General features: G+C 48.6%; 1 protein-coding gene across 3 annotated transcripts; it reads right to left on the bottom strand.

Moving 5' to 3' along the window:
• Window positions 1-313: 313 nt before the first annotated feature.
• On the bottom strand, window positions 314-21,240 carry CCM2L (CCM2 like scaffold protein). 3 transcript variants are annotated; one of them, XM_019972231.2, is made up of 10 exons: window positions 21,164-21,240; window positions 18,618-18,785; window positions 16,345-16,428; window positions 16,055-16,238; window positions 14,773-15,233; window positions 12,121-12,256; window positions 9,964-10,027; window positions 7,501-7,630; window positions 6,866-7,004; window positions 314-2,317 (listed from the first exon to the last, which is right to left on the bottom strand). In XM_019972231.2, exons 1-10 carry the CDS (start codon window positions 21,191-21,193, stop codon window positions 2,007-2,009), a joined length of 1,707 nt encoding a protein of 568 aa, XP_019827790.2. In that variant the 5' UTR covers window positions 21,194-21,240; the 3' UTR covers window positions 314-2,006. The 3 variants fall into 3 exon arrangements, with proteins under 3 accessions (XP_019827790.2, XP_070657576.1, XP_070657575.1); XM_070801475.1 differs by having other exon boundaries at window positions 12,121-12,220; XM_070801474.1 differs by having other exon boundaries at window positions 16,055-16,235.
• Between the last annotated feature and the right edge of the window lie 5,564 nt (window positions 21,241-26,804).

The following is a 26,804-nucleotide window of genomic DNA, read 5'->3' as shown; positions in this document are numbered from 1 at the left end:
GTCAGATGATGGAAAAGTCGCTGATAACATGGGGAGACAGTATCCTTCACACACTACTGGTGTAGTCATTCTAGCGAATTTTAGTGAAAATGAAAACATATATACCCTATGATCTACTCTTGGGTATAGAGCCCAAAGAAATTTTCGCACAGCCCCACAAGGGTCATGCACAAAGATTTTCATCACAGTGTGGTTTATGCTAAGAGGAAATCAGAAGCAACCTGAGCATCCATCAGTGGATGCTCAGCTTGGAATATTTTGCAGTGGTTGGATGTAATAAGTTAGGTTTTTACACAGGAAGGAAACAACAGAATGAGTTTGTTACATAATACCATTTATGTAATGTAAACACACACACAAGACATTATACATTTTATGTCCGGGGACATATATCAACACATAGAGATGGGTACCCATGGTGGGGAGGAGAAGGATTTCGGGGATGTGTGGATGAAGTCTGGGGAATATAAAACGAAGTAAGACATCAGTTCAGTTCAGTCAGTTGTGTCCGACTCTTTGCGATCCCATGGACTGCAGCACGCCAGGCTTCCCTGTCCATCACCAACTCCCGGAGCTTGCTCAAACTCATGTCCATAGAGTCGGTGATCAGAAGGGCCTTTTGTGGGTCAGTTATGATGGGACAGTCATTTGCCATGAACTGAGAATGAATCAGGGAACTTGCTGAATCCAAGCCCTAGTAATAATAATGATATTACTTTAACAATGGCGATAATAGTACCTACCTCATGGTAAGTACCTTGTGTCTGGCCATGTAAAGTTCTACAGATAAATTTTAGCTCTTCTAGGCAATTCTCTTGCCTCTTCTGAGGGCTTCTTTCAGCCTCTGAGCCTTTCCTGAGGCTGTGCAAGTTCTGTCTTTATGCTGACTTTTCTCCCCCTCCAATTCTGTCTTTGGATTTCTTTGACTACCTGAGATGCGATGGCTGGTCTGCAGAATCTTTTCATTTGAACTTTGAGCATGAATGGAGTCGGGCTGTAATAGAGCTGTGAGGGGCAAGTCCTATTTTCTCCTCCCAAACTGTGAGTTCCCTGAGGGTCTTCCTACATCTCACCCTCACCTCAGTTCGTGTCCCGTTGCACACAGCTAAAGACAGGTTAACTGAGTCAGAAAGTGTTCGATGTGGAAGGGAACAGCATTTATTGATCACTTATCATGTGTTAGACCTAGCACTAAGGTCTTGACCTTCAGTAATCCCTATGACCCCCTTGTGAGGTGGGTGGGGTTAGAAGAAAAAATGGGAGAGGCAGAGAGGCTAGGACACCTATCAGACAGGGAGCCCAGCCTGTCCTGATCCAATTGCAAGATCTGAACAAGTAACTTGTTCATAGCCTTAGGGTGGAGGCTGGGACCCAGATCACGCACCTCTGGGTCGACTCTTGGTAGAAAGAAACCTCTATTCCACACTAAAGATCTAAGTCCATCTGCAAAGGGGAGACCCTGCCTCCTAGAGCTTCAGAAAGACCCTTTGCACGATTTAGTATGGCCAGCGTGAGGTAATATCTAAGGGGAATCAGGAGACTCCCTCCAGTTTCTTCTCTGGAACCTCAGTTTCTCAAACTGTAAAATAGGAAAAGAGGTCTTCAGGCTCGGGGAATTCTTTTCTCAACCGGCCAGCAGGTGGAGCACACTCTCCATCACTCGCTTGGCCTCCAGAAAGTTGCGGAGTCTCGAGTGTCCGTCCAGAGGCCGAACCTTCGGGCTATCGGGACAGAGAAGTTCGCCGCCCTCCCCGACCGGCAGAGGGAGCTACTGAGCCCCGCTTAGGGTCCCGCCCCTGCAGGACATTCTCCGTCCTGCAGGGACCCGGGGCAGGGGACCGGTAGGGACAGACCCCCGCCCCCGGAGCGCGGAGCCCCGGGTTGGGGTCTGGGGAGGAGATCCTGGGGATGGATCACACAAACGCACAGACAAGGGCGCATGAGACTCAGAGGCGGGAGCGCGGAGCCACCCGCTCGCCCGCCCTCTGCAGGGACGGCGGCACAGGCTACAGGTAGTTGTCCTCGGCCGCGTCGCCCCCGCCCGGGGAGTCCCGGGCCTCTTCATCCGTGCTTTCGTCATCGTCGGGGGCCAGCGCCTCGATGTCGTGCGTTATGTCTGTCAGCAGCCGGTGGAAGGCCTGCGCCTCCGGCCGCTGGGCGCCGTCATAGCTGCGCACCGCTGACGCCGACGTGGAGCTCATGCTGCGCTTGATGCGGCCGAAGCTGTCGGTGAGGATGCCGCCCTCGCGGATGCCCACGCCCTCCAGGAAACCTTCGAAGTAGCCGATGTCCTGGTCCGGAATGAAGGGCCTCATCCCTGCGGGTCGAGGGCCAGGGTGATTCCTCGGGGTCAGCCCTTCCCCTCCCACCTTCGCTGGAGGGCGGAGTTCAGATCCCCGGCCCTGCCACTCGCTGGCTGTGTGGCTTGCACAACTCCTTGACTCTCTGAGCTGGAGAATAATGGTACAGTGCCCCGTACACATTTAAATGCTCACTGCATGTTAGCTTATTCTTGTTATCATTATTATTTCGATGGTTATATTCCTATTTATTCGTTATGTGCTGTGCTTAGTCGCTCGGTTGTGTCCCACTCTTTGTGACCCCATGGACTCAATAAGTAGCCTCAATAAGTATTCTGAGCCTTACTGTCCTCACCTGTAAAGCGGAGGTAATTGCACCTGTTCTCCCGGGCTGTAAGGATTAAATAAGGTTCTTAGCACACACTGGGCAGCCCATTTGACTTCTGTTTTACTTCTGTCACTACTTACTGGCTTTATGACTTATGTACTTTGTTTCTTTAAGCCTCAATTTTCTCATCTGCAAAATGGAGGCAAGTCATAGTTTCAACTATCAGTACCGAGGGCCTTCAACCAGATGATCCTTTGGCACATGTTAACAGCCAAGTACATGTTAGCTTATTAAGAATCATCATTCCTGGGACTTCCCTGGTAGTCCAGTGGTTAAGGCTTGGCCTTCCAATCAAAGGAGTGCAGATTCAATTCCTGGTCTAGGAGCTAATATCCCATATGCCTCAGGGCCAACAAAACCAAAACATAAAAGAGAAGCAATATTATAACAAGTTGAATAAAAACTTAAAGAAAAAAAAGGATTATCATTCCTCTTACTGTTATCATTAGCCCTCTTCACTAGCTCCATGACCTTGGATGAGTTCCTTAGCCTCTCTGAATTTTGGATGCCTCGTGGGGTAAAATGGGAAGTGTCATGCCCTCTTGCAGCTTTGCTGTGAAGGTGAAATGGTTACACCTGTGCTCTCTTTCCCGGCTCTGTGACTGCAGACAAGTCCCTTCCCCTCTCCGCACTATGGTTTCCTTGTTTGTCTTGTGGATCTCATGATGTGGCTTTCAGTTCAGTTCAGTTCAGTCGCTCAGTCGTGTCTGACTCTTTGCGACCCCATGAATCACAGCACGCCAGGCATCCCTGTCCATCACCAACTCCTGGAGTTCACCCAGACTCACGTCCATCGAGTCAGTGATGCCATCCAGCCATCTCATCCTCTGTTGTCCCCTTCTCCTCCTGCCCCCAATCCCTCCCAGCATCAGAGTCTTTTCCAATGAGTCAACTCTTCACATGAGGTGGCCAAAGTACTGGAGTTTCAGCTTTAGCATCATTCCTTCCAAAGAAATCCCAGGGCTGATCTCCTTCAGAATGGACTGGTTGGATCTCCTTGCAGTCCAAGGGACTCTCAAGAGTCTTCTCCAACACCACAGTTCAAAAGCAACAATTCTTCAGCGTTCAGCCTTCTTCACAGTCCAACTCTCACATCCATACATGACCACTGGAAAAACCATAGCCTTGGCTAGACAGACCTTTGTTGGCAAAGTAACGTCTCTGCTTTTCAATATGCTATCTAGGTTGGTCATAACTTTCCTTCCAAGGAGTAAGCGTCTTTTAATTTCATGGCTGCAATCACCATCTGCAGTGATTTTGGAGCCCAGAAAAATAAAGTCTGACACTATTTCCACTGTTTCCCCATCTATTTCCCATGAAGTGATGGGACCAGATGCCATGATCTTCGTTTTCTGAATGTTGAGCTTTAAGCCAACTTTTTCACTCTCCACTTTCACTTTCATCAGGAGGCTTTTTAGTTCCTCTTCCCTTTCTGCCATAAGGGTGGTGTCATCTGCATATCTGAGGTTATTGATATTTCTCCCGGCAATCTTGATTCCAGCTTGTGCTTCTTCCAGCCCAGCATTTCTCATGATGTACTCTGCATAGAAGTTAAATAAGCAGGGTGACAATATACAGCCTTGACGTACTCCTTTTTCTATTTGGAACCAGTCTGTTGTTCCATGTCCAGTTCTAACTGTTGCTTCCTGACCTGCATACAGATTTCTCAAGCGGCAGATCAGGTGGTCTGGTATTTCCATCTCTTTCAGAATTTTCCACAGTTTATTGTGATCCACACAGTCAAAGGCTTTGGCATAGTCAATAAAGCAGAAATAGATGTTTTTCTGGAACTCTCTTGCTTTTTCCATGACCCAGCGGATGTTGGCAACTTGATCTCTGGTTCCTCTGCCTTTTCTAAAACCAGCTTGAATATCAGGAAGTTCACGATTCACATATTGCTGAAGCCTGGCTTGGAGAATTTTGAGCATTACTTTACTAGCGTGTGAGATGAGTGCAATTGTGCGGTAGTTTGAGCATTCTTTGGCATTGCCTTTCTTTGGGATTGGAATGAAAACTGACCTTTTCCAGTCCTGTGGCCACTGCTGAGTTTTCCAAATTTGCTGGCATATTGAGTGCAGCACTTTCACAGCATCATCTTTCAGGATTTGAAATAGCTCAACTGGATTCCATCACCTCCACTAGCTTTGTTCGTAGTGATGCTAAGGCCCACTTGACTTCACATTCCAGGATGTCTGGCTCTAGGTCAGTGATCACACCATCGTGATTATCCGGGTCATGAAAATCTTTTTTGTACAGTTCTTCTGTGTATTCTTGCCATCTCTTCTTAATATCTTCTGCTTCTGTTAGGTCCATACCATTTCTGTCCTTTATCGAGCCTATCTTTGCATGAAATGTTCCCTTGGTATCTCTCATTTTCTTGAAGAGATCTCTAGTCTTTCCCATTCTGTTGTTTTCCTCTATTTCTTTTCATTGATCACTGAGGAAGGCTTTCTTATCTCTTCTTGCTATTCTTTGGAACTCTGCATTCAGATGCTTTTATCTTTCCTTTTTTCCTTTGCTTTTCACTTCTCTTCTTTTCACAGCTATTTGTAAGGCCTCCCCAGACAGCCATTTTGCTTTTTTGCATTTCTTTTCCATGGGGATGGTCTCGATCCCTGTCTCCTGTACAATGTCATGAACCTCTGTCCATAGTTCATTAGGTACTCTGTCTATCAGATCTAGGCCCTTAAATCTATTTCTCACTTCCACTGTATAATCATAAGGGATTGGATTTAGGTCTTACCTGAGTGATCTAGTGGTTTTCCCTACTTTCTTCAATTTAAGTCTGAATTTGGCAATAAGGAGTTCATGATCTGAGCCACAGTAAGCTCCTGGTCTTGTTTTTGCTGACTGTATAGAGCTTCTCCATCTTTGGCTGCAAAGAATATAATCAATCTGATTTCGGTGTTGACCATCTGGTGATGTCCATGTGTAGAGTCTTCTCTTGTGTTGTTGGAAGAGGGTGTTTGCTATGACCAGTGCATTTTCTTGGCAAAACTCTATTAGTCTTTGCCCTGCTTCATTCCGTATTCCAAGGCCAAATTTGCCTGTTACTCCAGGTGTTTCTTTGCTTCCTACTTTTGCATTCCAGTCCCCTATAATGAGAAGGACATCTTTTTTGGGTGTTAGTTCTAAAAGGTCTTGTAGGTCTTCATAGGACCGTTCAACTTCAGCTTCTTCAGCATTACTGGTTGGGGCATAGACTTGGATTACTGTGATATTGAATGGTTTGCCTTGGAAACAAACAGAGATCATTCTGTCGTTTTTGAGACTGCATCCAAGTACTGCATTTCGGACTCTTTTGTTGACCATGATGGCTACTCCATTTCTTCTGAGGGATTCCTGCCCGCAGTAGTAGATATAATGGTCATCTGAGTTAAATTCACCCATTCCAGTCCATTTTAGTTCGCTGATTCCTAGAATGTTGACATTCACTCTTGCCATCTCTTGTTTGACCACTTCCAATTTGCCTTGATTCATGGACCTGACATTCCAGGTTCCTATGCAATATTGCTCTTTACAGCATCGGACCTTGCTTATATCACCAGTCACATCCACAGCTGGGTATTCTTTTTGCTTTGGCTCCATCTCTTCATTCTTTCTGGAGTTATTTCTCCACTGATCTCCAGTAGCATATGGGGCACCTACTGACCTGGGGAGTTCCTCTTTCAGTATCCTATCATTTTGCCTTTTCATACTGTTCATGGGGTTCTCAAGGCAAGAATACTGAAGTGGTTTGCCATTCCCTTCTCCAGTGGACCACATTCTGTCAGATCTCTCCACCATGACCTGCCCATCTTGGGTTGCCCCACGGGCATGGCTTAGTTTCATTGAGTTAGACAAGGCTGTGGTCCTAGTGTGATTAGATTGACTAGTTTTCTGCGTGTATGGTTTCAGTATGTCTGCCCTCTGATGCCCTCTCACAACACCTACCATCTTACTTGGGTTTCTCTTACCTTGGGCGTGGGGTATCTCTTTACGGCTGCTCCAGCAAAGCGCAGCTACTGCTCCTTACCTTGGACGAGGGTAGGTACCTCTCCTCACTGCCGCCCTTCCTGACCTTCAACGTGGGATAGCTCCTCTAGGCCCTCCTGCGCCCACGCAGCCATGGCTCCTTGGACGTGGGGTTGGTCAAAGGGTAAAGAGTGAACACTCCCAGCCTGGGCAGGGGGCTCACCGAGCAGGAGGAACTTGCGCCGGTCTCCGTAGAGCTTCAGCAGGCCTGCGCAGTAGTCCTGGATGGGCAGCCCTAGCCGGTACTCCCGAAGCAGCAGCGCAAACTGCTGGATCTCTGGGGGCCCCAGCTTAGTCCGCAACTGTGGGTGCACCATTTGAAATTACTCCCCTGCCTAAAAGACCCAGAGCTGGATGTATCCAGCCCAGCCCTCCTCTGAAAAGCTGGCCTCCTGGGGGACATCCAGACCCCTTGGGGTGCATCTAAGAGTGGGATGTGGACTCAAGCTGCCTAATTTAAAATCCTGGCCCCTTTACTGACCAGCTCTGTGATCATGAGCAGATGATAACCTCCTTAACCTTTGCTTTCCTCATCACAAAGTGAGAATAATGATGGCACTTCCCTCTTGGGTTGTTGAAAGATGAAAGGAGATGATAGATTATAGGTGCTCAGAACAGTGCCCGGTATAAAGCCAGCACTCACTGCTAGCTGACGTTCATTAAGGTCTTTCATGGCTGACTCCGTTTATTCTCCGAATGTCATGCCCTGCCCTGACCTCTGAGGTCTTACACTTCAGTTATGCCCAGGATTGTTCATGATTCCTGAAATACCTGGCCACCCTGCCTGCCCCAGCTCACCGTGACCATGTAATCCTGTAACTGCTCGAGGCCCAGGCCGCTGTGGTCGCTGCTGCTGCAGTGGGAGCCATGGAAAGAGGGTGTGGACGTGCCGCTGTAGCAGGCTTCAAATGTGTCCTGGGAGCTGTTGCTGCAGGAACAGAGGGAAGGGGCCTCACTCCCTCTCTCCAGCTCCTCTCCATGCAGTAGGCTGAAGGTGGGAGGGAACAGCCACCCATGCCCTGGGACTGAGCCCTCCTCCTGGACCCCATTTTGGCCCTCGAGGTCTCCTGTGATCTGGCCCTGCACCACCTCTTAAGCCTTGCCTCACCCTTGCTGCTTAGGCTCAGGCCACCTGTCTTCTTGCTTTTCCTCTAATACTCCAAGTACCTCCTCACCTCTGGGCCTTTGGCCATGCTATTACCTCGGCCTGGAATGCCTCTCTTTCCCTGTTGTGTGCTCAGCTAACTCTTCCTCATCATTGCATTTTAAAAGTCACCTCCTCGGGAGAGTTCTCCCTGATCCCTCCTGACCAAGATAGACCCTCTGTCCAATATGATCACAAAGTCTATAAATCTACCCATGACATGGAGGCCTTTCCAATGCCCCCGCCAAATGTCCTTTCTAGCCACTCTGTCTCTCACATCCTCTGTCGCAGTCTCAGTGGCCTCCTGGCTGCTCCTCAGCCTCGCCAAGCATATCCTGCCTCAGCCTCCTTGCACTTGCTGTTCTCTCTACCTGGAGTGCTCTTCCCCTTTTTATCCATCAGGTCTCAGTTCAAGTGTCGTCACCTTGGAGAGGCCCTCCTGACTCCCCAGATGAGGCAGGGTTTTTGCAGCCACTCTCTGAGCTTCCCGGTCATGTTTCTTACTGTTGATGCTTTTTGCTACTAAATAATGATTTCCCTGTCCCTTTGCCACACTTGCAAGCATGCATGAGCAGAGACCTTGGTTTTCTCTGTTTGCTGAGTACCTCCTCTGTGTCGAGCACAGGTCTCATTCTTGCCCTGCTCCCCCTGTCTCCCTAGCACACAGCACAGCACACAGGGATGCTGAGGCAGGATCTGCACGGTGAGTCTGAGGAGCAGCCAGAAGGCCACTGTGGCTGCGACAGAGGGTGTGAGGGACAGAGTGGTTAGAGAGGACATTTGGTGGGGGCATCAGAAAAGCCTCTGTGTCATGGGTAGGTACAGAGTAGGTACTCAATAAATATTGCTTAAATAAAAGTCAGCCTTGGGCTCTGCCTCCTGGTCTCTACGTTGTTCCAGAACCATCGTCAATGATTAGCTCTATAGAAGCACTGTACGTTTAGTGTGGATTCTAAGCCTACTTGGGTTCAAACCCCAGGCCAACAACTTACTAGCTTCTTGACCTTGTGTCAAGTTACTTAACTTCTCTATTTTCCAATTTCTCTAGCTATAAAATGGGATGGTAAAAAATTGGTGTCGTGAGAAATAGAGTTTTTAAATGAAGTGCATTATAAAATAGCCCTTGGCACATAGCACATTCAAAAGTTACTCATTGTCATGACTATTGTCTCTCTAGCATACAGCAGATTGTTTAAGGACTGGCCTAAGGGCACACAGTATTAGGCAAATACATTGCTGCTAAAAAGTTGGTGGGGGGGAAGTAAGGCATATATCACCGGCAGACACTTGCCCTTGTCCAAAGGCCTTAGCAACAGAATTACGGTGACCAACGTGTCTCACTTTTCCTGGAACTTTCCTAGTTTTAGTACTGAAAATTTCATGTCCTGGGGAACATCTAAATCCTGAGCAAACTGGGGTGGTTGATCATCCAAAATAGAACCCTAGACAATGTTCTGCACTGAGACTTTTTAAAAAACCCTGTGTTTTCCAGTCCTGCTTATAGCTAGTTGTGGCTATGAGACCACGTTCTGGCCAACAAGATGTAAGCAGAAGCCATCAGGTGGAAATTTTAGCAAAGAATTAAAGACCTGCTGTGATGGTTGGAGCTATTACCACTATTTTGGCCCATGAGGTGATTTGGAGGATGAAAGCAAGTGTTAGGGAGGCTGGAAAGATACGTCTGGGTCCTTGATGACCACAAGGCCATGAACTCCTGGTCTACTTTATGTAAGAGGGAGGGGGAGGGGGAGGAAACTCTTGTTTAAACGGCTCTTTTTTAGAGTTTTCTATTCCATGAAGCCAAAATGATTTTTTGGCATTATTTGTGATTTTGGCCTCTGCAGGCCATTGAGTGTCTGGATGACTGGGGAAGAGCGGCAGGGTCCTGTGGACCTAGTTCTGGCTTCTGGCTGCCTTGTCTCTCTCTCTGGGGTTTGGATTCTATCAGCTCACTAGAGCCTCAGGCTCAGAGACCAGTGTCTCAGCACAAATCAAAGTGGAGTCACTTTCCCCCATCTTCTCTTGCCCACAGGGTCTCAAGAGTGCCCAGAGGAGCAGTCCTGTTTGTGCAGGGACAGAGGGACCAGAGTGGGGTCCCTGGCCAGGGCAGTACCCACAAGGAGCTGCAGCAGCTGAAGTCCGCGTCATAGGCATAGGTCCCGTCAGTGCGGCAGCTCTCACCTGGGGGCAGCAGAGAGAGGGCAGTGAGTGGTGGCAAAGCAGGGACCAATATCCCCGGGTCCCCAAGGCCCCAGGCTCAGCCCCACCCTGGAGTAAAGATGGCGGCTGGAGCAAGGATGGCCTTGTAAGCAATCGTACAGGAGTTAGCTTACGCACTGAGTGAAACGGGCAGCCACTGGAAGATTGTGACCAGGATTCCTGCCCCCACCACCAACACAGAGACAACCTTGGGCAACCCACCTCTTCCTCCTGGCCCTCACCTTCCCCAAGGTTGGGACAACACCACCTTCCTGCCTACTCATGGGGACCTTGGGGAGAGCAAGCCAGGGAACAGTTGCTGTAGGGTTTGTAAGCCATATATGTTTGAGCGAGAGAGACAGAAAAAAAAAGACCTTTGGAGGGAAGGAGGTCAAAATCATGAGGAGAAAGGAGCACTGGGTACAGAGAATTTGCTCTGTACCTGACCCTGGTACAGGTACTGGCCTCCCCCTTGGCTCACTTAGTGGCACTTCCTCAGGATACTCCCCTGACTTTCCAGGTCAGGCTGGTTTCTCATTATATATTTTCCTACAAGAGTGTGTGGTTGCATTTTATTTGTGTAACTATTTCTTTTAAAGTAGGTTATTTTTCTTAAAAAAACAAAAACAGGATTTCCCTGGTAGTCCAGTGGTTGAAAATCCACCTGCCGATACAAGGGACATTGGTTCGATCCCTGGTCCAGCAAGATTCCACATGCTGCGGGGCCACTAAGACCATGCACCTTGAAGCCTGCGCTCTGCAACAAGAGATGTCATCTCAATGAGAAGCATGCGCACCACAACTACAGAGTAGCCCCCGCTTGCTGCAACTAGAGGAGGCCCACAAGCAGCAGTAAAGGCCAGTATGGCCCAAAGAAATATTTTTATTTATTTGAGTACATCGGGTCTTCCTTGTGGCACATGGGATCTTTAGTTAAAGCATGCGAAATTTTGGTTGCAACATGTGGGATCTAGTTCTCTGGCCAAGGATTGAACCGGAACCCCTGGCTTGGGAGCATAAAGTCCTAGCCATTGAATCACCAGGGAAGTCCCTGTGTAACAATTTAATTACTGTCAGCTGATTTCAGCAATGCAAGCCTCTGAGGGAGGACCATGTCTGATTTTAGTCACCAGTGCATCCTGGGGATTAGCAGAATCCAACACTCAGGTGTTCAAGAAATATTTGTTGAATTATCTTATTTATTTCTCCATCATCCCTGGGAGAGTCAATGAACTTTCCCAGATTCTCAACAACCACAGTTCCCACAGATGGGAGTGCCTCCAGGAGGAAAGAGCCCACTCCCTGTTGCTGGAGCTATGCAAACAGGGACCACCCTGAGGGAGCTGTGGCTGAGGAAGTTCACTTTGGGGCCTTGAAGGAAGCATGTTGCAGATGGAAGCTTTAGAATCAGGTGCACTTGGGTTTGAATCCTGACTCTGTCATTTGCCAGCTGTGTGACCTTGAGACATTTATTGACCGCTCTGAGCCTTAATAGCCTCATCCATTAAAACTGGATTCATAAGGCCTCAGTTCTTTCATCCATTCAGAAAATACACCTTGAGCGTCTGGCCCTGATCCTCCACTAGGAACAGGGGACACAGTGGTAAACAGGACAGATGAGGTTGTTATGAGGATTATAAACATGTGGCACGTTGGGTCTGTGCTTGGCACATAGCTGGTGCTCAGCAAATCTCTGTTGATTTCATCTGCATTCCAGCCCTTGACAGCATTCAAGGACCAGTCTTGAAATCTTGGTTTTGACCTAGAGTCCTAGTAGGGCTAGATGGCTCAGTAAACAGACAATGCTCCTGGGATGCCAAAATACAAAAGGGAGAGAGAGTTCACCTCTAAAGGGCTTATTATAAAGCTAGGCTTGAGGTCATTATGAAATTGGACATTTTATTTTAGCTATATATTGGGGGTACACTGTAATTGCTGTAGAAGTCAGGACCCCTAAAGGCTTTTGTTGGCCCCAGTCTTGGGACATATCACCCCCTATCCTGCCCCTGACCCCCACCTCCTCTGGCCTTTCAGGATGATTCACAGGAAGGTTGGCCAGGAATTGGAATACTCACTGCGGCTACAGAGCCACGGCCGTTCAGGCGTGGATGTGTAGTGGTAACCGGCCCGGTCCACGCACTCAATGCTTTGGTCCCCGTAGATGATCTGGAAGACCTGACAGATGAGGGCACAGGACTCCTCAGCAGCATCCTTGTCCAGAGAGAAGGACAGAGCTCAGTCCCTCTTCTGTGATCAGGATGCCCCTGCTTCCTGAAAACGCAGTGTGAGCGGGCACACAAGGGCACACACTCAACTATGGGCGACTTTAGAGCCACTCTAAGGTCATTTTCCATCAAAATTATCTAGCCATGCTCTGGGTGGCTTCTATAGAAATAGCCATTTACTGATCTTTCTAGAATCGTGTGAAAACTGTAACTCTCATGCTCTGAAAAGTACACACAGGTACCCCCAGTTTATGGGAGAATTATGGGCCTTCCTGAAGCTTATGCTAAATTAAACATTAGCATGCTTATGCTAAATTAAATTAAGTTTACACCTAGGAAGCTGAAACCCAGAGACTAAAGTGATTAGCCAGGGCTAGAACCCTGGTCTCCTAATACCTAGTATGAGGAGGAAGAATTACATGTATGAAAATGTTAGGCTCAACATAGTTATTGTGCCATATTTAGATGTGAGCTTCCTGGCACCCAGGGCAAAAATGGAAGCAGGATGAATATATAAACTTCAGTCCCTGATAGAAGGAAGGTATTTAGGTTCTTGGGTAACACTTTTTTGAGATGGCGAATTTGAAGAGGAATTTGCCTTTTTGGTTTACCTCTTTAGTAAGAGATATAGAAAGACAACTAATAAAGAGTCCATCTTTATGAAGTCATTTCTCATTTTGTGCTTCTAAAAAAGTCAGCCCAGGGTGTAAATTAAAATGTAACCTCAGGACAGGCATTTTGGGATGAGGGAGTAAAGTTATCATTAAACCAGGATTGATCCTTATAATAACCCTATCAAGTGGACAGAGAAGAGGGGATCCTTATTTCATGACAGTGGATAAGTGACTCACACAGCAGGCTCATGGCTTTGGTTAATATTGGCACCCAGGTTTTTTGACTCTAACTCCTGTACCCTTCTTGGGACCATGATGCCTCAGATTGGAGGCCAGAGGCTCAGATACTCCCGGAAAAAAGCCTTATTTATTTACTCATTCTACAAATTATTACTTATTTCCACTGTGTGGCAGGCACTGTGCTGGGTTATGGAGTCTCAGAGGTGAATTAGGTAAGGCCTAAAGCCCTCCCAGCCTAGTGGAATAAACAGGGCACACTGGTACCTATGCCTGGAATGGACTTTCTTGGCTCTTTGCCCTGCTGCTTCCTTCTCTCTTCCACATTTCAGTTTAAAAGGCACAAACTCACTTTCCCTCTGAAAAATGGATCTCCTTCCTCCTTATCATTTCAAGTTGCCTGTTTTTTTCTTGGTCCCTATCACAACATATCCTAATATATTATGAACTAATCCATCTACTCATATTTATTGAGCAGCTAGGAAATGGCAACTCACTCCAGTATTCTTGCCTGGAGAATCCCGTGGACAGAGGAGCCTGGTGGGCTATAGTCCATGGGGTTGCAAAGAGTTGGACATGACTGAAGTGACTTAGCATGAACGCATACATATGCCAGGCACTTTTCTAGGTGCCAAGGATAAATGAGAAAGTGTTTCGAGTCAGCTCCATAGCCTGAGTTTACTGGTTACTATCCACCTTTCTTTCTAAAGAGGCACCGTGTCTATTTTGTTCACCACATGGGATTTATACATAGGGGGAGTTCAAGACCCTGGGTCAGAGAAAAAGCTTACAAGTCTCAGGGTTTGAAGGTGTCCGCTAGACAGTGAGCTCCCTAAGGGAGGACACTAATTATGTCTTGTTCATTTCTGTATCCATGGCACCTAGACCAATGCCTAGCAGAAGCTGGTACTCAATGAACATGGTCAAATAAATAAAAGCAAGGGTGAATGTGGAGGATAGAGGGTGGAGCAAGAATGGCGGGAAATCTTATGCTTTGGGTGATGACCGTTGTTACCAAGAACACAGGCTCTGAACTTTTGGGTCCCAGTGTTGAAATCACTGCCTGCTTCCTGTGTGACCTTGCACAAGTTGCTTAGCCTCTGTGTCTGTTTCCTTCTCTGTAGAATAGGAATGATGGTAATATTTGCCTCTAGGGGTTAACGTGAGAACAAAATGATTAATACTGGTTTCCTGTCTGGCACAGGTCGGGCACTCAATTCGTGCTGGAAATTACTGTCCTCATGATTCTTACTGTGGTAGTGCGGAGACTTACGACTTTGGGGAAAGAGGAGGGCTGGAGGAGAGATTAGATCAAGTCTGGGCCATTTTGAGCTTTCATCCCTCCGGGACAAGTAAGGGGAAGGTGTCCCTGAGGTGTCCCGGAGCTGGAGGGTAGAAGCCTTTTGCCGTTATGGGCACACAGTACCTGAAATCCTGGAGAGTAGGGCCAAAAGAGGGAGATGAAAAGGGGCGGGGGGACGGGGGAGTGAGGGCGGAGGGTTGCGGGGGTGGGGGCGGAGGGATAGGGGGCGGGGGGGGGGCGGGGACAGAGGGATGGGGAGCCGGAGGGGGCGGTGCGGAGGGATGGAGGCGGGGGTGAAGACGTGCCCTGGAGGCAGGGTGCAGGGACTCAGGGTGCCCTCGGGCTCACCCTGTTGGCCACAGCCAGAATGACCAAGTTGCAGTAGGCGTCGGGGCTGGGGTCCTGCGGGTCGAGCGGGTTGGGGCCCGGGTGACGCCGCTCCCAGCTGCCACCGCCGCCACCCGCCTGCCTCCGTTCCCAGCTGCCGCCTGGCTTTCCTGTGCCGCCGCCGCCGCCGGCGTGCCGCCGCTCCCAGCTGCCGCTGAACGTCTGCCGCCGCTCCCAGCTGCCCGACGCCCGCGCCCCGGCGCGCTGGCGCTCCAGGCTGCCGCCGCCGCCGCCCCCGGCCCGGGCCTCGGCGCCTGCACCGCCGCCCCACGCCATCCGCCAGTCCAGGCTGCAGATGGTGTGGCGCCGCTCGGTGGTGCCCACCCGCCGCTTCTCGGGCGACACTCCCGGCGGGCCCGGGTCGCGCCCCGCCCCGCCGGGGCTGGCGTCTACGCCGGCTGGCACCGGATCCACGCCCAGACCTAGGAGAGGTCGTGTGGCAGTCAAAGCAGGAGATCCAGGCTAAGCGCCCCCTCTCCCGAGGCCAGCTGGGGGTCCTGACCCGCCGCTGCGGGATGGGGATTTGGGAGTGAGTCCCCCGGCCCCTGTGCTCAGGACGCACCCCTGGCTTCAAAGTCAGGAGGCCCGACCCCGCCCCATTCCGGGTCCCTGCTTTTGGACCCCGCCCCACCCCTCAGGCTCCACCCCTGCATCTGGCCGTTCCCACCCATCCCACCCCATCCAGACGACCCTCGCCTCGGACCCTGCCGTCTGATCTGAGTAGTGGTCAGGCTATCGCCTCTCTCTTTACTGTTAATCTGACCCTGTTCTTGGTTTCGGGAACCTGTCCTTGGATCCAAGCTTCCCTTCAGCTCCGCCCCTGGCCTCAGGCCCCGCTCCTAGGATACCTCACACCTCCCACCCGGTATCTCAGCCGCGAGCTCCGCCCCCCAGTGTACGGCTCCGCCCCTAAGTGAGACTCCGCCTCTTGCCCCAGGTACCCTCCTAGCCTCAGAATTTTGCTACCCATTAATCACGCATTCGGGCCTCAGGATTCTGGCTTCTCGATCATTTCCGAGATGGTGGGTCAGGCTTCCCTCCTTCAAGCCTCAACACTGGGCTCCCTTTTCTTGCAAACAGCCGTGCCCTATCCCTAGTCTCGGGGTAGTTTGGTCAGGCCTTTCACCCCATCCTCCAGCCTCAGGCCCCGCCCCTGCCCAGGCCACGCCCATTTCTAGGTGACGGGCGCGTTCTCTACCCCTTCCCCTCCCCGCCCTGCCCCGCCAGGCCCCGCCCACCGTACCGGTCTTCAGCACCAGCAGGTGCAGAGCGTCGTCCTGAAGGTAGGAGGCGGCGGCAATCTCGTGCGTGGGGATACGCAAGATAAGCTCCTCGTTGTCGCGCCAGGTGAGCAGCAGGCAGCGGGCCGACAGGCTCAGGATGCTGTCTTGCTCCGCCGTGGTCTTCAGCGGCAGCTCCTTCAGCTGCTGCAGGGTGGGTCGGATCTCCTGAGTCCCGGTGGCCACGGGTGGGAAACGTAGGGTGGGAAACGTAGGGGACCAGACCCTGTCCTCCCCTCTCCCGGCGCCTCACCCTGGCCGTGTCCAGCAGCTGCAGGAGCTCGTCCCGACTGGAGGGGTTCAGTGAGGAGGTGACCCAGGTGAGGTGGCCCAGGAACTGTATAGAAATGGGACGGGGGTCGGGGGTGTGGGAGAAGGGCAGAGAGAGGTCACCTTGAAGCCGCGGAGGACCCTGACCTCACTGACACCGTAAAGTTAGACTGAGATAGAAATATCTGAATTAATAATAATGGCTTGGTTATAACTGTTATTAAAGCAATCCTAGGAGCCATAGTCCTGCGAGTTTTATGCACTCATTCATCCTTACTTTGAGGATGAGAAAACTAAGGCACAGTCAAAATAAATAACCTGCCCAGTATTATCTATAATATAAAGGGTGGAGCTGGACTCCACACACCAGAACCCACACTCTCACTGCTCACTTATTTTTGCTAATATAAGCTTACTTTATGAGCATACAGTTATTTAACTATGGCAGAAGCAAAGGTCACTGTAATAGCTTGAAAGAACAGGCCACTTGCAATTTCCCACTTGGCCTGAGTGGCTCCTGTTCATCCCAAGCACCCATGTCAACAGGTCACTGGCCTTCTTTATGATCTTGTTGCAGAAATTAAGTGGGAAGGAAAGAATATTGTATCAAGTTAGTATATAATTTTGTCAGAAAAATAAGTAAATCATTCATTCTTACTTATAGCTTAATGTTATCACACTTAAATGTCATTAAGTGTCTTCTTTCATTATTTTTAGTCTTATTCTTACAGGTGAATTCTACCAATCATACCATTTCTCTTCTTTTTATTCTCTATAAAGTTTCAGTCCCTAGTTTTTTAAGTGACTTTGTTAGCTTTTCCCTTTATAGGGTTGCCAGATAAAATACAAGATGCCAATTAAATTTGGTTTTCATGTAAACAGCTACTTTTTTAGTTTGTTTTTAAAGTAATTTTAGTCTCATGTAACACTGGGTATATATTAATACTAAAAAATACTCATTGCCTACCTGAAATTCAAATTTTTAATAAAAACTTTATTGAAGTATAATTGATTTACAATGCTTCAGGTATACAGCCCAGTGATTCGGCTGTATACATATATAATATATATATATATATATATTCTTTTTCATATTCTTTTCCATCATAGATTATTACAAAATATCAACTATATTTCCCTGTGTTATACAATAGGTCCTTGTTGTGTATCTATTTTATATATAATAGTGTGTGTTAATCCCAAACTCCTAATTTATCCCTCCCCCTACCAACCGGGTGCCTGTTTTTGCTAAATCTGACACTCCTACCCCCATATCGATCTTTGTTGGGTAATGAGGATTCTCCACTGCTCCTTCATGGTGTGCATGAAATAGAAGTAGAGCCCTTGAGTTGGCCCAAGTCCCTGTGACTTGCAGAACTGGCTTCCTTTAATCTGGACACCATCCAAGTAGCAGTAATGTCACTGCAGTAAAATCTCACAAGACGGACTGGCTTTTCGGTGCACAGGGCACCTTCCCATCTGCTTTGCCCTTGGGGTATAGACTTTGAGCCCCGTGTTGAGATGGGAACACTGAGGCTGAGCATATGGAGGTCACTTGCTGAGGGTTCCCAGCAGAGTGCACGTGCAGGGCTGGGTTGACTCCATGCCTCTTTCCCCTGAGCCTCCCCTGTGTAAGATAAGGCTGGTCATAGGTTGGTGTGTAGGAGAGGTAAAGTCTTTACTGATGGGGTCCAGAACATGCCACCCTAAAATATGGCACCTCAGCATATTGACTATTTTAAGCTGAGGGAGTCAGAGGAAATGACAGCAGCAGGAAGGTCATTCAGAATTCCCCTGCATCATCCTTCTTCCCTGAAAGCAGGAGATAAATCTCCCTGGTGAAAGGTACCTTCTTTTCAGAGTACTAGCAGGAAGGGAGACCTCCTTATCACCAGAGACAGGGAACTGAGGGCCGAGAAGTCTGTGTAAACAAATCTTGTTCCTCCTTTACCATGTACTACCCCTACTCCGAACCCCTCTGCCTTGTCAGTTCTTCACAGATTTATTGTTTCTTTGTCCAAAATGTATTAAAGTTTCCTCTAGTCACTTCTCAGGGTCTTCCATTCTCTCCCTGAACGTTCTCACGTACATGGGAAAATTTAATAAAATGCTTTTTTCTGGTGTGCTTTTCTCCGGTTAATCTTTGTTCAGTTTAAATTTCAGACCAGGGGGAACCTAAGAGGGTCGAGGGAAACTTTCCCCCTAATCTGTTGTCCCCAGATCCTTCCCACCCTTCCCCCCTCATCCCACGCATACCTTGACCTCTTTCTCCAGATAGTCACAGAGCAGAATCTGAGGGTCGATGAGGTAGTCGGGGGGATAGAGGGGCATCGAGTGCAGGGGGCGGCGGCTCACACTGCTCCGACAGGCTGCCCGGCGCGCAGCCTTGGGGAACACCAGCCTCCGGATGGGGGACACAAAGCCCTGGGGGAGGCAAGGGCATGGGGGTAAAAGCCACTGACTTGGTCTTCTCCAACACCAGCACTTATACGCAGCCTTGTACTTATATTATCTAATTGCATTCTGACAAAAACACTGCAGGGAGGGACAAGTTACCTCTGTGATTTCCATTTTACAGATGGAGAAACTGAGCCTCAGAAAGAGCTAGTAAGGTTACCAGCTAGTGGCTGTAGAACCAATATTCACCCTGGGCAGTCTGGCTCCAAACCTTCATTCTAAATACCCAGGTGAGGGAGTTTGAGGGAGAATGGATACATCTCTATGTATGGCTGGGTCCCTTCCCTGTTTGCCTGAAACTATCACAACATTGTTAATTGGCTAACCCCAATACAAAGTAAAAAGTTAAAAAAAATAAACATCCAGGTGACAGTAGGAACTTACCTAGGCTGGGGCAAGTACAGAAAAATATTAACATCCAATCTGGCTGAATGGTAGGTGCATAGGTATTTATTAAGCTATTTCCTATGCTTTCCTCAATATTAGAAATGATTGATTTCTAACTAATGATACCATAGTATAATCCAGTGGTCACCTGCATTAAAAATGGCCTGGATCTAGATTGAAGGAGCAAATTCTAGGGCTTCAACTCAGCCCAACAGAATTTAAACTCTCAGGAAAGTGTGAGCACTGATCTAGACCAGTGGTTCTCAGTGTGTGGTTCCTGGGTCTCCACCACCAGCAGTAGCAGCATCACCTGGGAATTTAAGAGAAATATACATTCTTGTACTCCATCCCAGACCTATTGGACCAGAAACTGGGATGAGACCCCCATGATCTGTGTTTTAACAAGCACCAGGTGATTCTGATGCCCAGTTCAAGTTTTACAATCAGTATCATGGAGCCTGGATTAAGTACAAGGAAGCTCTGAGGAATGAGATCAAGCAATCTGGGAACAAACATTCCAAGAAGAGGGCACAGCATGTGCAAAATCCTGGGGGCTGCAAGGGCTGGATGAGCACAAGCCTGGAGAAGATGTATTATAGCCATTTTGCTGTAGCCAAATGATGAGCTGAACAAGTCATAGAGGGCTTGAATGTTGGCTATGGAGGCAGGACTTTATCCCATGTATGGAGTATGTGTGTATGCCTAAGTGGACCCGGAAGGTAATTGTTTTGTCTGTGGCCCTGAACGGTCCAGCCTTGACCACTTCTCCAACTTCATCTCACTGCCCCTCACTCCTGTCCTCCGGGTCTAGGGCCATCTTTCAGTTCTTCCTACTTGCTATATTCCTTCCTCCCATGGAGGGGCTTTGCACACACTGTTTCCCTGCCTGAAACATTCTTTCCTACTCCCTTTCTTTCCACCTATCAGCTCAGGCTGACCAGTCTGAGGTTTAACATTCTCCCAGCACTGCATATGGAGCCTTTTGTACAATTTTACATTAATGGCTTTAAAAAAAAATTAATAGCTGTCTTCCCCACTAGACTGTGAGCTCCAGGGAGGGGGCAGGGACCTTGTCTGACTTTATTCACAGTGCATCATCACCAGCACCAGGCATGGTGCCTGGTATATAATAGGTACTGAATAAATATCTGTAGAAGAAAGGAACCAAGAAGCAACAAGCACCTATGTCTTGGCTCCCTTCGGAGCCCTCATAATTCACATGGGAGCCTTTTCAAACAGTTGGATCTTGGTTTCCTGGGGGAAGAGGTCTCGGTGGGGATGGGGGTGGGAGTTGGAAGCCCAGAGGCTTCCTGGACTGCAAAGACAAACAAGTGAGATGCCCAGAGAACCAGACTAGAAAATTTCTGAGAGTCAGGAAGAAGTAAAGATCTAGGGGTTTGGGGAGTGACCCTCAGGCTGAGGCCTTTGGAACAGAACTGGTCCCTGTATAAAGATGGGGAGAGGCCAGGCTCAGCTAGAACCTAGCAGGAGGAGGAGGTAGGTGTCCCAAGCCCAGATAGGCAGCCTTGTAGGAGGTAGGACTTGCCCTGCCTGAGGTCCTTCTCCCTGATGAGGCAAGAATCAGGGGAATGGGTTTGCTTGGTGTCTGTTTTTCTGTCTGTCCTTCGGTCTGAGAAACTGCAGAGGGGAACCCCCAGGAACACCAGGGAAGCAGGTTGGGAGTGTCTCCCAGACTAATCTGGCTGGCTGGATTTTCCTGGAAGGTACCTGTCCTTCTGTTCTTTCCTGGGATGGCAGAGGCCACTAAGAGTAGGGAGACTGGTTAGAGAGTTTGAGCCCAAATGTCTGGCTGCCCAAGGGTGGAGAGAAAGGTCTTTCCAAACAAGAAGAAAGGTGCTCCTGAGCACTCACTGCCCATCACCCCACCCCCAGGCTTCTCATTTCTCCAACTCCGGGTACACTTCTCTACCCCGAACCCTTTCCAAACCCCCACCTACCTTTTTCCCTTTCTTGACTTCATATTCCATGGTGAAGCGTCCCCTCCGCTCCTGCCACCCTCCTAGCCACCCCTCCACCTTCTCCCCCCACACAGTTTCTTTGTTCTTTTTCCTTCCTGGTCGGAAACTCCACCAGCCCTGGAGTTCCTGCCCCTCCCATCTGATAGTGAGCGGCCGGGTGAGGGTGGATGAAGGATGCAGCCTTGGAACCCTCCAGCTGAACGGTGGAAGCCCAGTCAGAGCAACAGACCAGGGAGAAAACCCCAAGATCTCCAGCCCGCAGGCTTGCTGCTGAGGGGGCTTGGGAACTGACTAAGGCTGGGAAGTGTCCTCTGAATTTAGAGGCAGAAAATCCCAGATCCACCCACTTCTGCCACTAACCTTGCTGTGTGACCTTGGCAAGGCAGGTGAGTTTCCCCTTTTCACAGCCTGTTTCCCCCTCCATTTTATAAATTAGGGGTAAACATTGCCTTCCTCTCTAGGCTGCTGTGGTGAGAAAAAAATGAAAGAGTGGGTAGGCAAATGCTTCATAAACTATGGAATATTGTGTGAAAGCAAGTTATGATTTTAAGAATTAATCATTACCAATTTTAAGGGAGGCAGTATGCATGGGCTTCAAAGATAGGCCGCTTGAGTTTGAATCCTGGCTTTGCCACTTAGTAGGTTTATGACCTTGGGTCTGTAACCTCTTGTGCCTCCATTTCCCCATTTGTAAAATGGGTACAATATCAGCCTGGCCCTCAGAGTGAACTTGTAAGAATTAAACTCATTTAGAAAAACTCCTGGAACACGTGAAGTACTCAATAAACATTAACTCTTCACCTATCTGTGTATCTGCGTGTTCTGGGCTGTTTTACTGTCTCTTGAGAGAATACTACTAGGGAAGCGGGGCTCACTTTGTGGTTCTGGACTGAGCCCTTTATGTATTTCATCTCACTTATTCTTCACAATACTGCTGTGCCATTATTATATGTGTTGTGTTTGTGTGTATATTAGTCGCTCAGTCATGTCCAAGTCCTTGTGACCCCATAGACTGTAGCCTGCCAGGTTTCTCTGTCCATATAATTTTCCAGGCAAGAATACTGGAGTGGGTCACCATTCCCTTCTCCAGGGGATCTTTTCAACCCAGGGATCGAACCCAGGTCTCCCACATTTCAGGTGGATTCTTTACCATCTGAACCACCAAGGAAGCCCTATATGTGCTACCCAGATTTTTAAAACAGACTCAAGTGCAGAGGTGAACCCAAGGAGGGCACACAGTAAATGAGACAAGGGCCTGGAGTTTCTGCCTGGTCTGGCTCTGATCTGAAGCCTGGTTACTTACCTCTCGGGCCTATGCCCTCTGCGTGGCAATGGGAAAGGTTCTGAGTGATCCCTCCTCACCTTGCCCCGACCACTCGGTTCTGGAGAACTAAGTCCTGGAACTGATTTGCTATATGATGCAAGCAGGCTGCTTATTGCAACCTCTCTGGGTCTCAGCTTCCTCATCTTTCCACTGGAAACAATAAGCCCCCAAACTCTGTCCTGCAGTCAGAGGTATGACAGGAGAGATACCAGGCCGTGGATGAGAAGGCAGTTGGAAACTGTGAAGTGCAGGGGCCCATGCATAGGATTGTTTGGGAAGTTTTTTTTAAATACCCCAGTATGCCAGGCCAGTTCCCGTGGGAGCAAAGCTCATAGCTCGCTACTGCCTCTGGGTGTGAGAGCTGCAGAAGACTCTCAGACACCAGCCTTCTCTCTGTCTCTTCCTCCCTCTTTCGGAGGTGGGGAAATGGTCCAGACTGCTCAGTGATAGCTCACACAGCCACCCTCCCTGCTCCCTGACATCCTGCCCGTCATGTCCCTACAGCGGGAAGTGAAAGCCTCTGCCTGCGGGCTAACAGGAAGAGGCCAGGATGTACAAGCCAATCCCTGACCGCCCTGGACATCACCCTCCCAGTTAACCCCTGAGCTGGTCCCAAATTCCCACCCTCAGATGGCAGCTGGGAATGAGATGTGGTCTCTTGCTCTGGCACCTCCATGATGGCTTTTGCAAGCCTTTTCTTCTCTCTGAGCCTCACATTCCCTCTGTGTAAAACAGGGACGTCTCTTATTCCTGGATTAACTCCAAACATCTGTGAACTTCTACGGAGCTCGAACATGACCAGTGTTCTGAATGCCACTCAAAACAGCAAACCATCTCTGTGTTCTCTGCAGTCCCAGCCCAGGACCATGAACAGATCAGGTGCTTAGTACAAGTCAGTGGAAAGTGTGTTAGTTGCTCAGTTGTATCTAACTCTTTGTGACCCCATGGACTGTAGCCCATGAGGCTCTTCTGTCCATGGAATTCTCCAGGCAATAATACTGGAATGGGTAGCCATTCCCTTCTCCAGGGGATCTTCCCAACCCAGGGATGGAACCCCTATCTCCTAGATGTTCTCCTACATTGGCAGGTAGATTCTTTACCATCTGAGCCACCAGGGAAGCCCAAAGACAGGTGGATCTAGGTTCAAATGTGTATGACCTTGAACAGATAGTTTCTCTCTTGGAGTCCCAGAATCTCATGCATCAAAAGCAGAATAATGATACTTGCCTCAGGAGGCTGCTGCAGGAATTTAATGGGATCAGAAGCATACAATGGTAACACTTAATAATAAAGCTGCTTGTGAATCAAAGAAGAGGCGAGTAAAACAAAGTCTGTGCCCTGAAGACTTGACAGTCTTGGCAAATAGAATTCACCTCTTTTGAGGCACCTCCAATTGACTGGCAGGGGCTGCCCTGGAGTGCTGATTATAAAAACCAAATCTCCCAGTGGAAAGGGGATTGCCAAGGGATGGTGAATGGGTGGGTGGAGGATGTGGCAGCCAGTGCATATGCTGACCCTTGATCTAGTGAGAAAGAAAGACAGACAGGCAAAGAACTCTGACTCAAGGCAAGCAGCTTGTTTGGGGAAAGCAGAATCGAGAGCCATTCACCAAGCCTGTGGCAAACGGGGTTTGAAGGGAAGCAGGATTTGAAGGGCATGTGTACAGGAAGGTCACTCCAGGCAGAAGGAATGGTGTGAACAAACAGTGCCTGAGATGTGATGCTTTGAGCTGCTAAGAATAGACTATCTGATCAAAGGTGGCTTATACATAAAGAACATTTATCATCTCCCAAGACAAAGCCCAATGGTAAGTGATTTCAGGGCTGGTTAATTGAGCAGCTCAAGAATGATTTCAAGTGGGAGGGGAGTTTAGGGGAGTTGAACTGTGGTGTTGGAGAAGACTCTTGAGAGTCCCTTGGACTGCAAGGAGATCCAACCAGTCCATTCTGAAGGAGATCAGCCCTGGGATTTCTTTGGAAGGAATGATGATAAAGCTGAAACTCCAGTACTTTGGCCACCTCATGCGAAGAGTTGACTCATTGGAAAAGACTCTGATGCTGGGAGGGATTGGGGGCAGGAGGAGAAGGGGACGACAGAGGATGAGATGGATGGATGGCATCACTGACTCGATGGACGTGAGTCTGGGTGAACTCTGGGAGTTGGTGATGGACAGGGAGGCCTGGCGTGCTGCGATTCATGGGGTCGCAAAGAGTCAGACACGACTGAACGACTGATCTGATCTGATCTGGGTATAAATATACTTATGGCTGAGTCCCTTCACTCTTCACCTGAAACTATCACAACATTGTTTGTTAATCAGCTATACCCCAATACAAAATTTAAAAAAACAATTTTTTTAAAAAGAAAAGATCAGGTTTAAGAGAGGAAAAAGTAAAATACCATTAACACCAAACCAGTGAGAGAGAAATTCTACCAGGAACGTACACAGCCTCGGAGCTCACTTTGAAAACGCAGTACACATTATTTCTAAATGGGTTTTTTAAATCCCTTCTTCGGTTTAGTGTTTGTATTACTTTATATAATTAAAAGATTTCCTCATGCGAAAAAAGAAAAAAAAAAAAGAATGGCATCAAGTTTCTTACATCTTCTGCTTTGTTGGTGTTACAGGCTGAATTCTGTCCCTCCCACATTTGTATGTTGAAGCTGTAACACCCGGTACCCCAAGGGTGGCTGTTTGGGGAGATAAGGCTTTTAAAGAGGTGATTAAGTTGAAATGAGGCCACAGTGTGGGTTCTAATCTAATCTGACTGGTGTCCTTATAAGAAGAGGAAATTTGAAGACACAGATACCAGGGGCGCATATACACAGAGGAAAGGCCCCGTGAGGACGCGGTGAGAATGCTGCCATCTGCAAGCCAAGGGGAGAGCTTCAGAAGAAATCAGTCCTGCTGACAGCTTGATGTTGGACTTCTAGTCTCCAGAACTGTGAAAAAATAAGTTCCTATTAAATTGCCCAGTCTATCGTGTCTTGTTACAGGAATCCGAGCAAACTAGCACAGCTGGAGAGAGGGTAGCAATACAGACATCATACTCTTCATCATTATTCTGGTTTTGATGCTATCAACGATTGAGGAGGCCTTCTTTCTGTTGAGAAGGAAACCTTTCCCAGAGATTCTTCAAAAGACTCCCCTTAGAAGTCCAGGGGTCAGATGTATTAGCCAGGATATATTTCTGCTGTCATGAAGACCCCCAAACAGTGGCTTAAAGATGATAGAAGTTGATCCCTTCCATCACATAAGCAGTCTAGGGCAGGTATGGCAGATCCATGTGTCCAGGACCCAGGGGCTTCCTGTCTCACTGCTCCACCATTCTAGGATTTTGCTCTCAACTTTAAGCTGCCAGTAGGAAGGGTAAACTGAGCTAGAGGAGAGCACAGCTCCTCCCTCTAGGGGGATGACCTGGAAGTAGCACAGTTCTACTGCTCATAACCCATTGGCTGGAACTCGTTTCCATGGCAACAACTAATTGCAAAGGAGGCTGGGAAATACAGTCCTCTGCTCTACAGTGGCCATGTGCTCAGCTAAAAAGCCCTTTATAGAGAAAAGGGTGTGTGGATACTGAGGACATACAGCAGACTCTGCCTCACTGAATTGGTCACATGCCCCTGCCCCCATCAATCCTCAATCAGGGGAATTATCTTGGACCAGTGGTTCTCAAACTTGGGTGTGCATCAGAATCACCTGGAAGGCTTATAAAAAAAATGCTGCTCCTCATCCCCACACTGGCTGATTCAGCAGGTCTGGGGTGGGCTCTGAGGATCAGCATTTCTAACAAATTTCCTGGTGATGCTGGTCTGGGGTCCACACTTTGAGATTTCTGTCTTAGGCCAATTCAATCGTGACTTGCATCCTGAGGCCAGGGAGAGGCTCTACGCCCTGAGCACTTGGGCTGTGGGCTACTAGGAAATGGGGCTGTACCTGAGACCATGGTGAGAAAAGCCGTTGGGTGGCACCCAAGAGAGGCTCATAGAAACAGGAAGGTGGAGGTTTGGAGAAGCTATAAGACTGTGAAGCTATGAGGGCCAGGTGTAATAATGTTGGAGACAAGGATCAAGAGATATTTTGGGTCTAGTTATGAAAAGTCAGCATCAGGCAAGGGGTTTGATCTTACCTAAAGAAAGTCACCAGCTATCTGGCAGTACAAAAATTGAGTCATTAGCCAGTGCAGTCACTGACCTTTAATACACCCTGAAATGAGGTTAGGAATGAGGTACTCTATGCTCTGGGAAAACTGGCAAAACAGACTTTAAGATAGTTAGATATTTTCAGGTGAAATT

This window comes from Bos indicus, chromosome 13 (genome assembly GCF_029378745.1).
Source record: "Bos indicus isolate NIAB-ARS_2022 breed Sahiwal x Tharparkar chromosome 13, NIAB-ARS_B.indTharparkar_mat_pri_1.0, whole genome shotgun sequence".
NCBI classification, from domain to species: domain Eukaryota; kingdom Metazoa; phylum Chordata; class Mammalia; order Artiodactyla; family Bovidae; genus Bos; species Bos indicus.
Note: the sequence above shows the minus strand (reverse complement) of the source record. Positions and strands in the feature narration are given on the sequence as shown.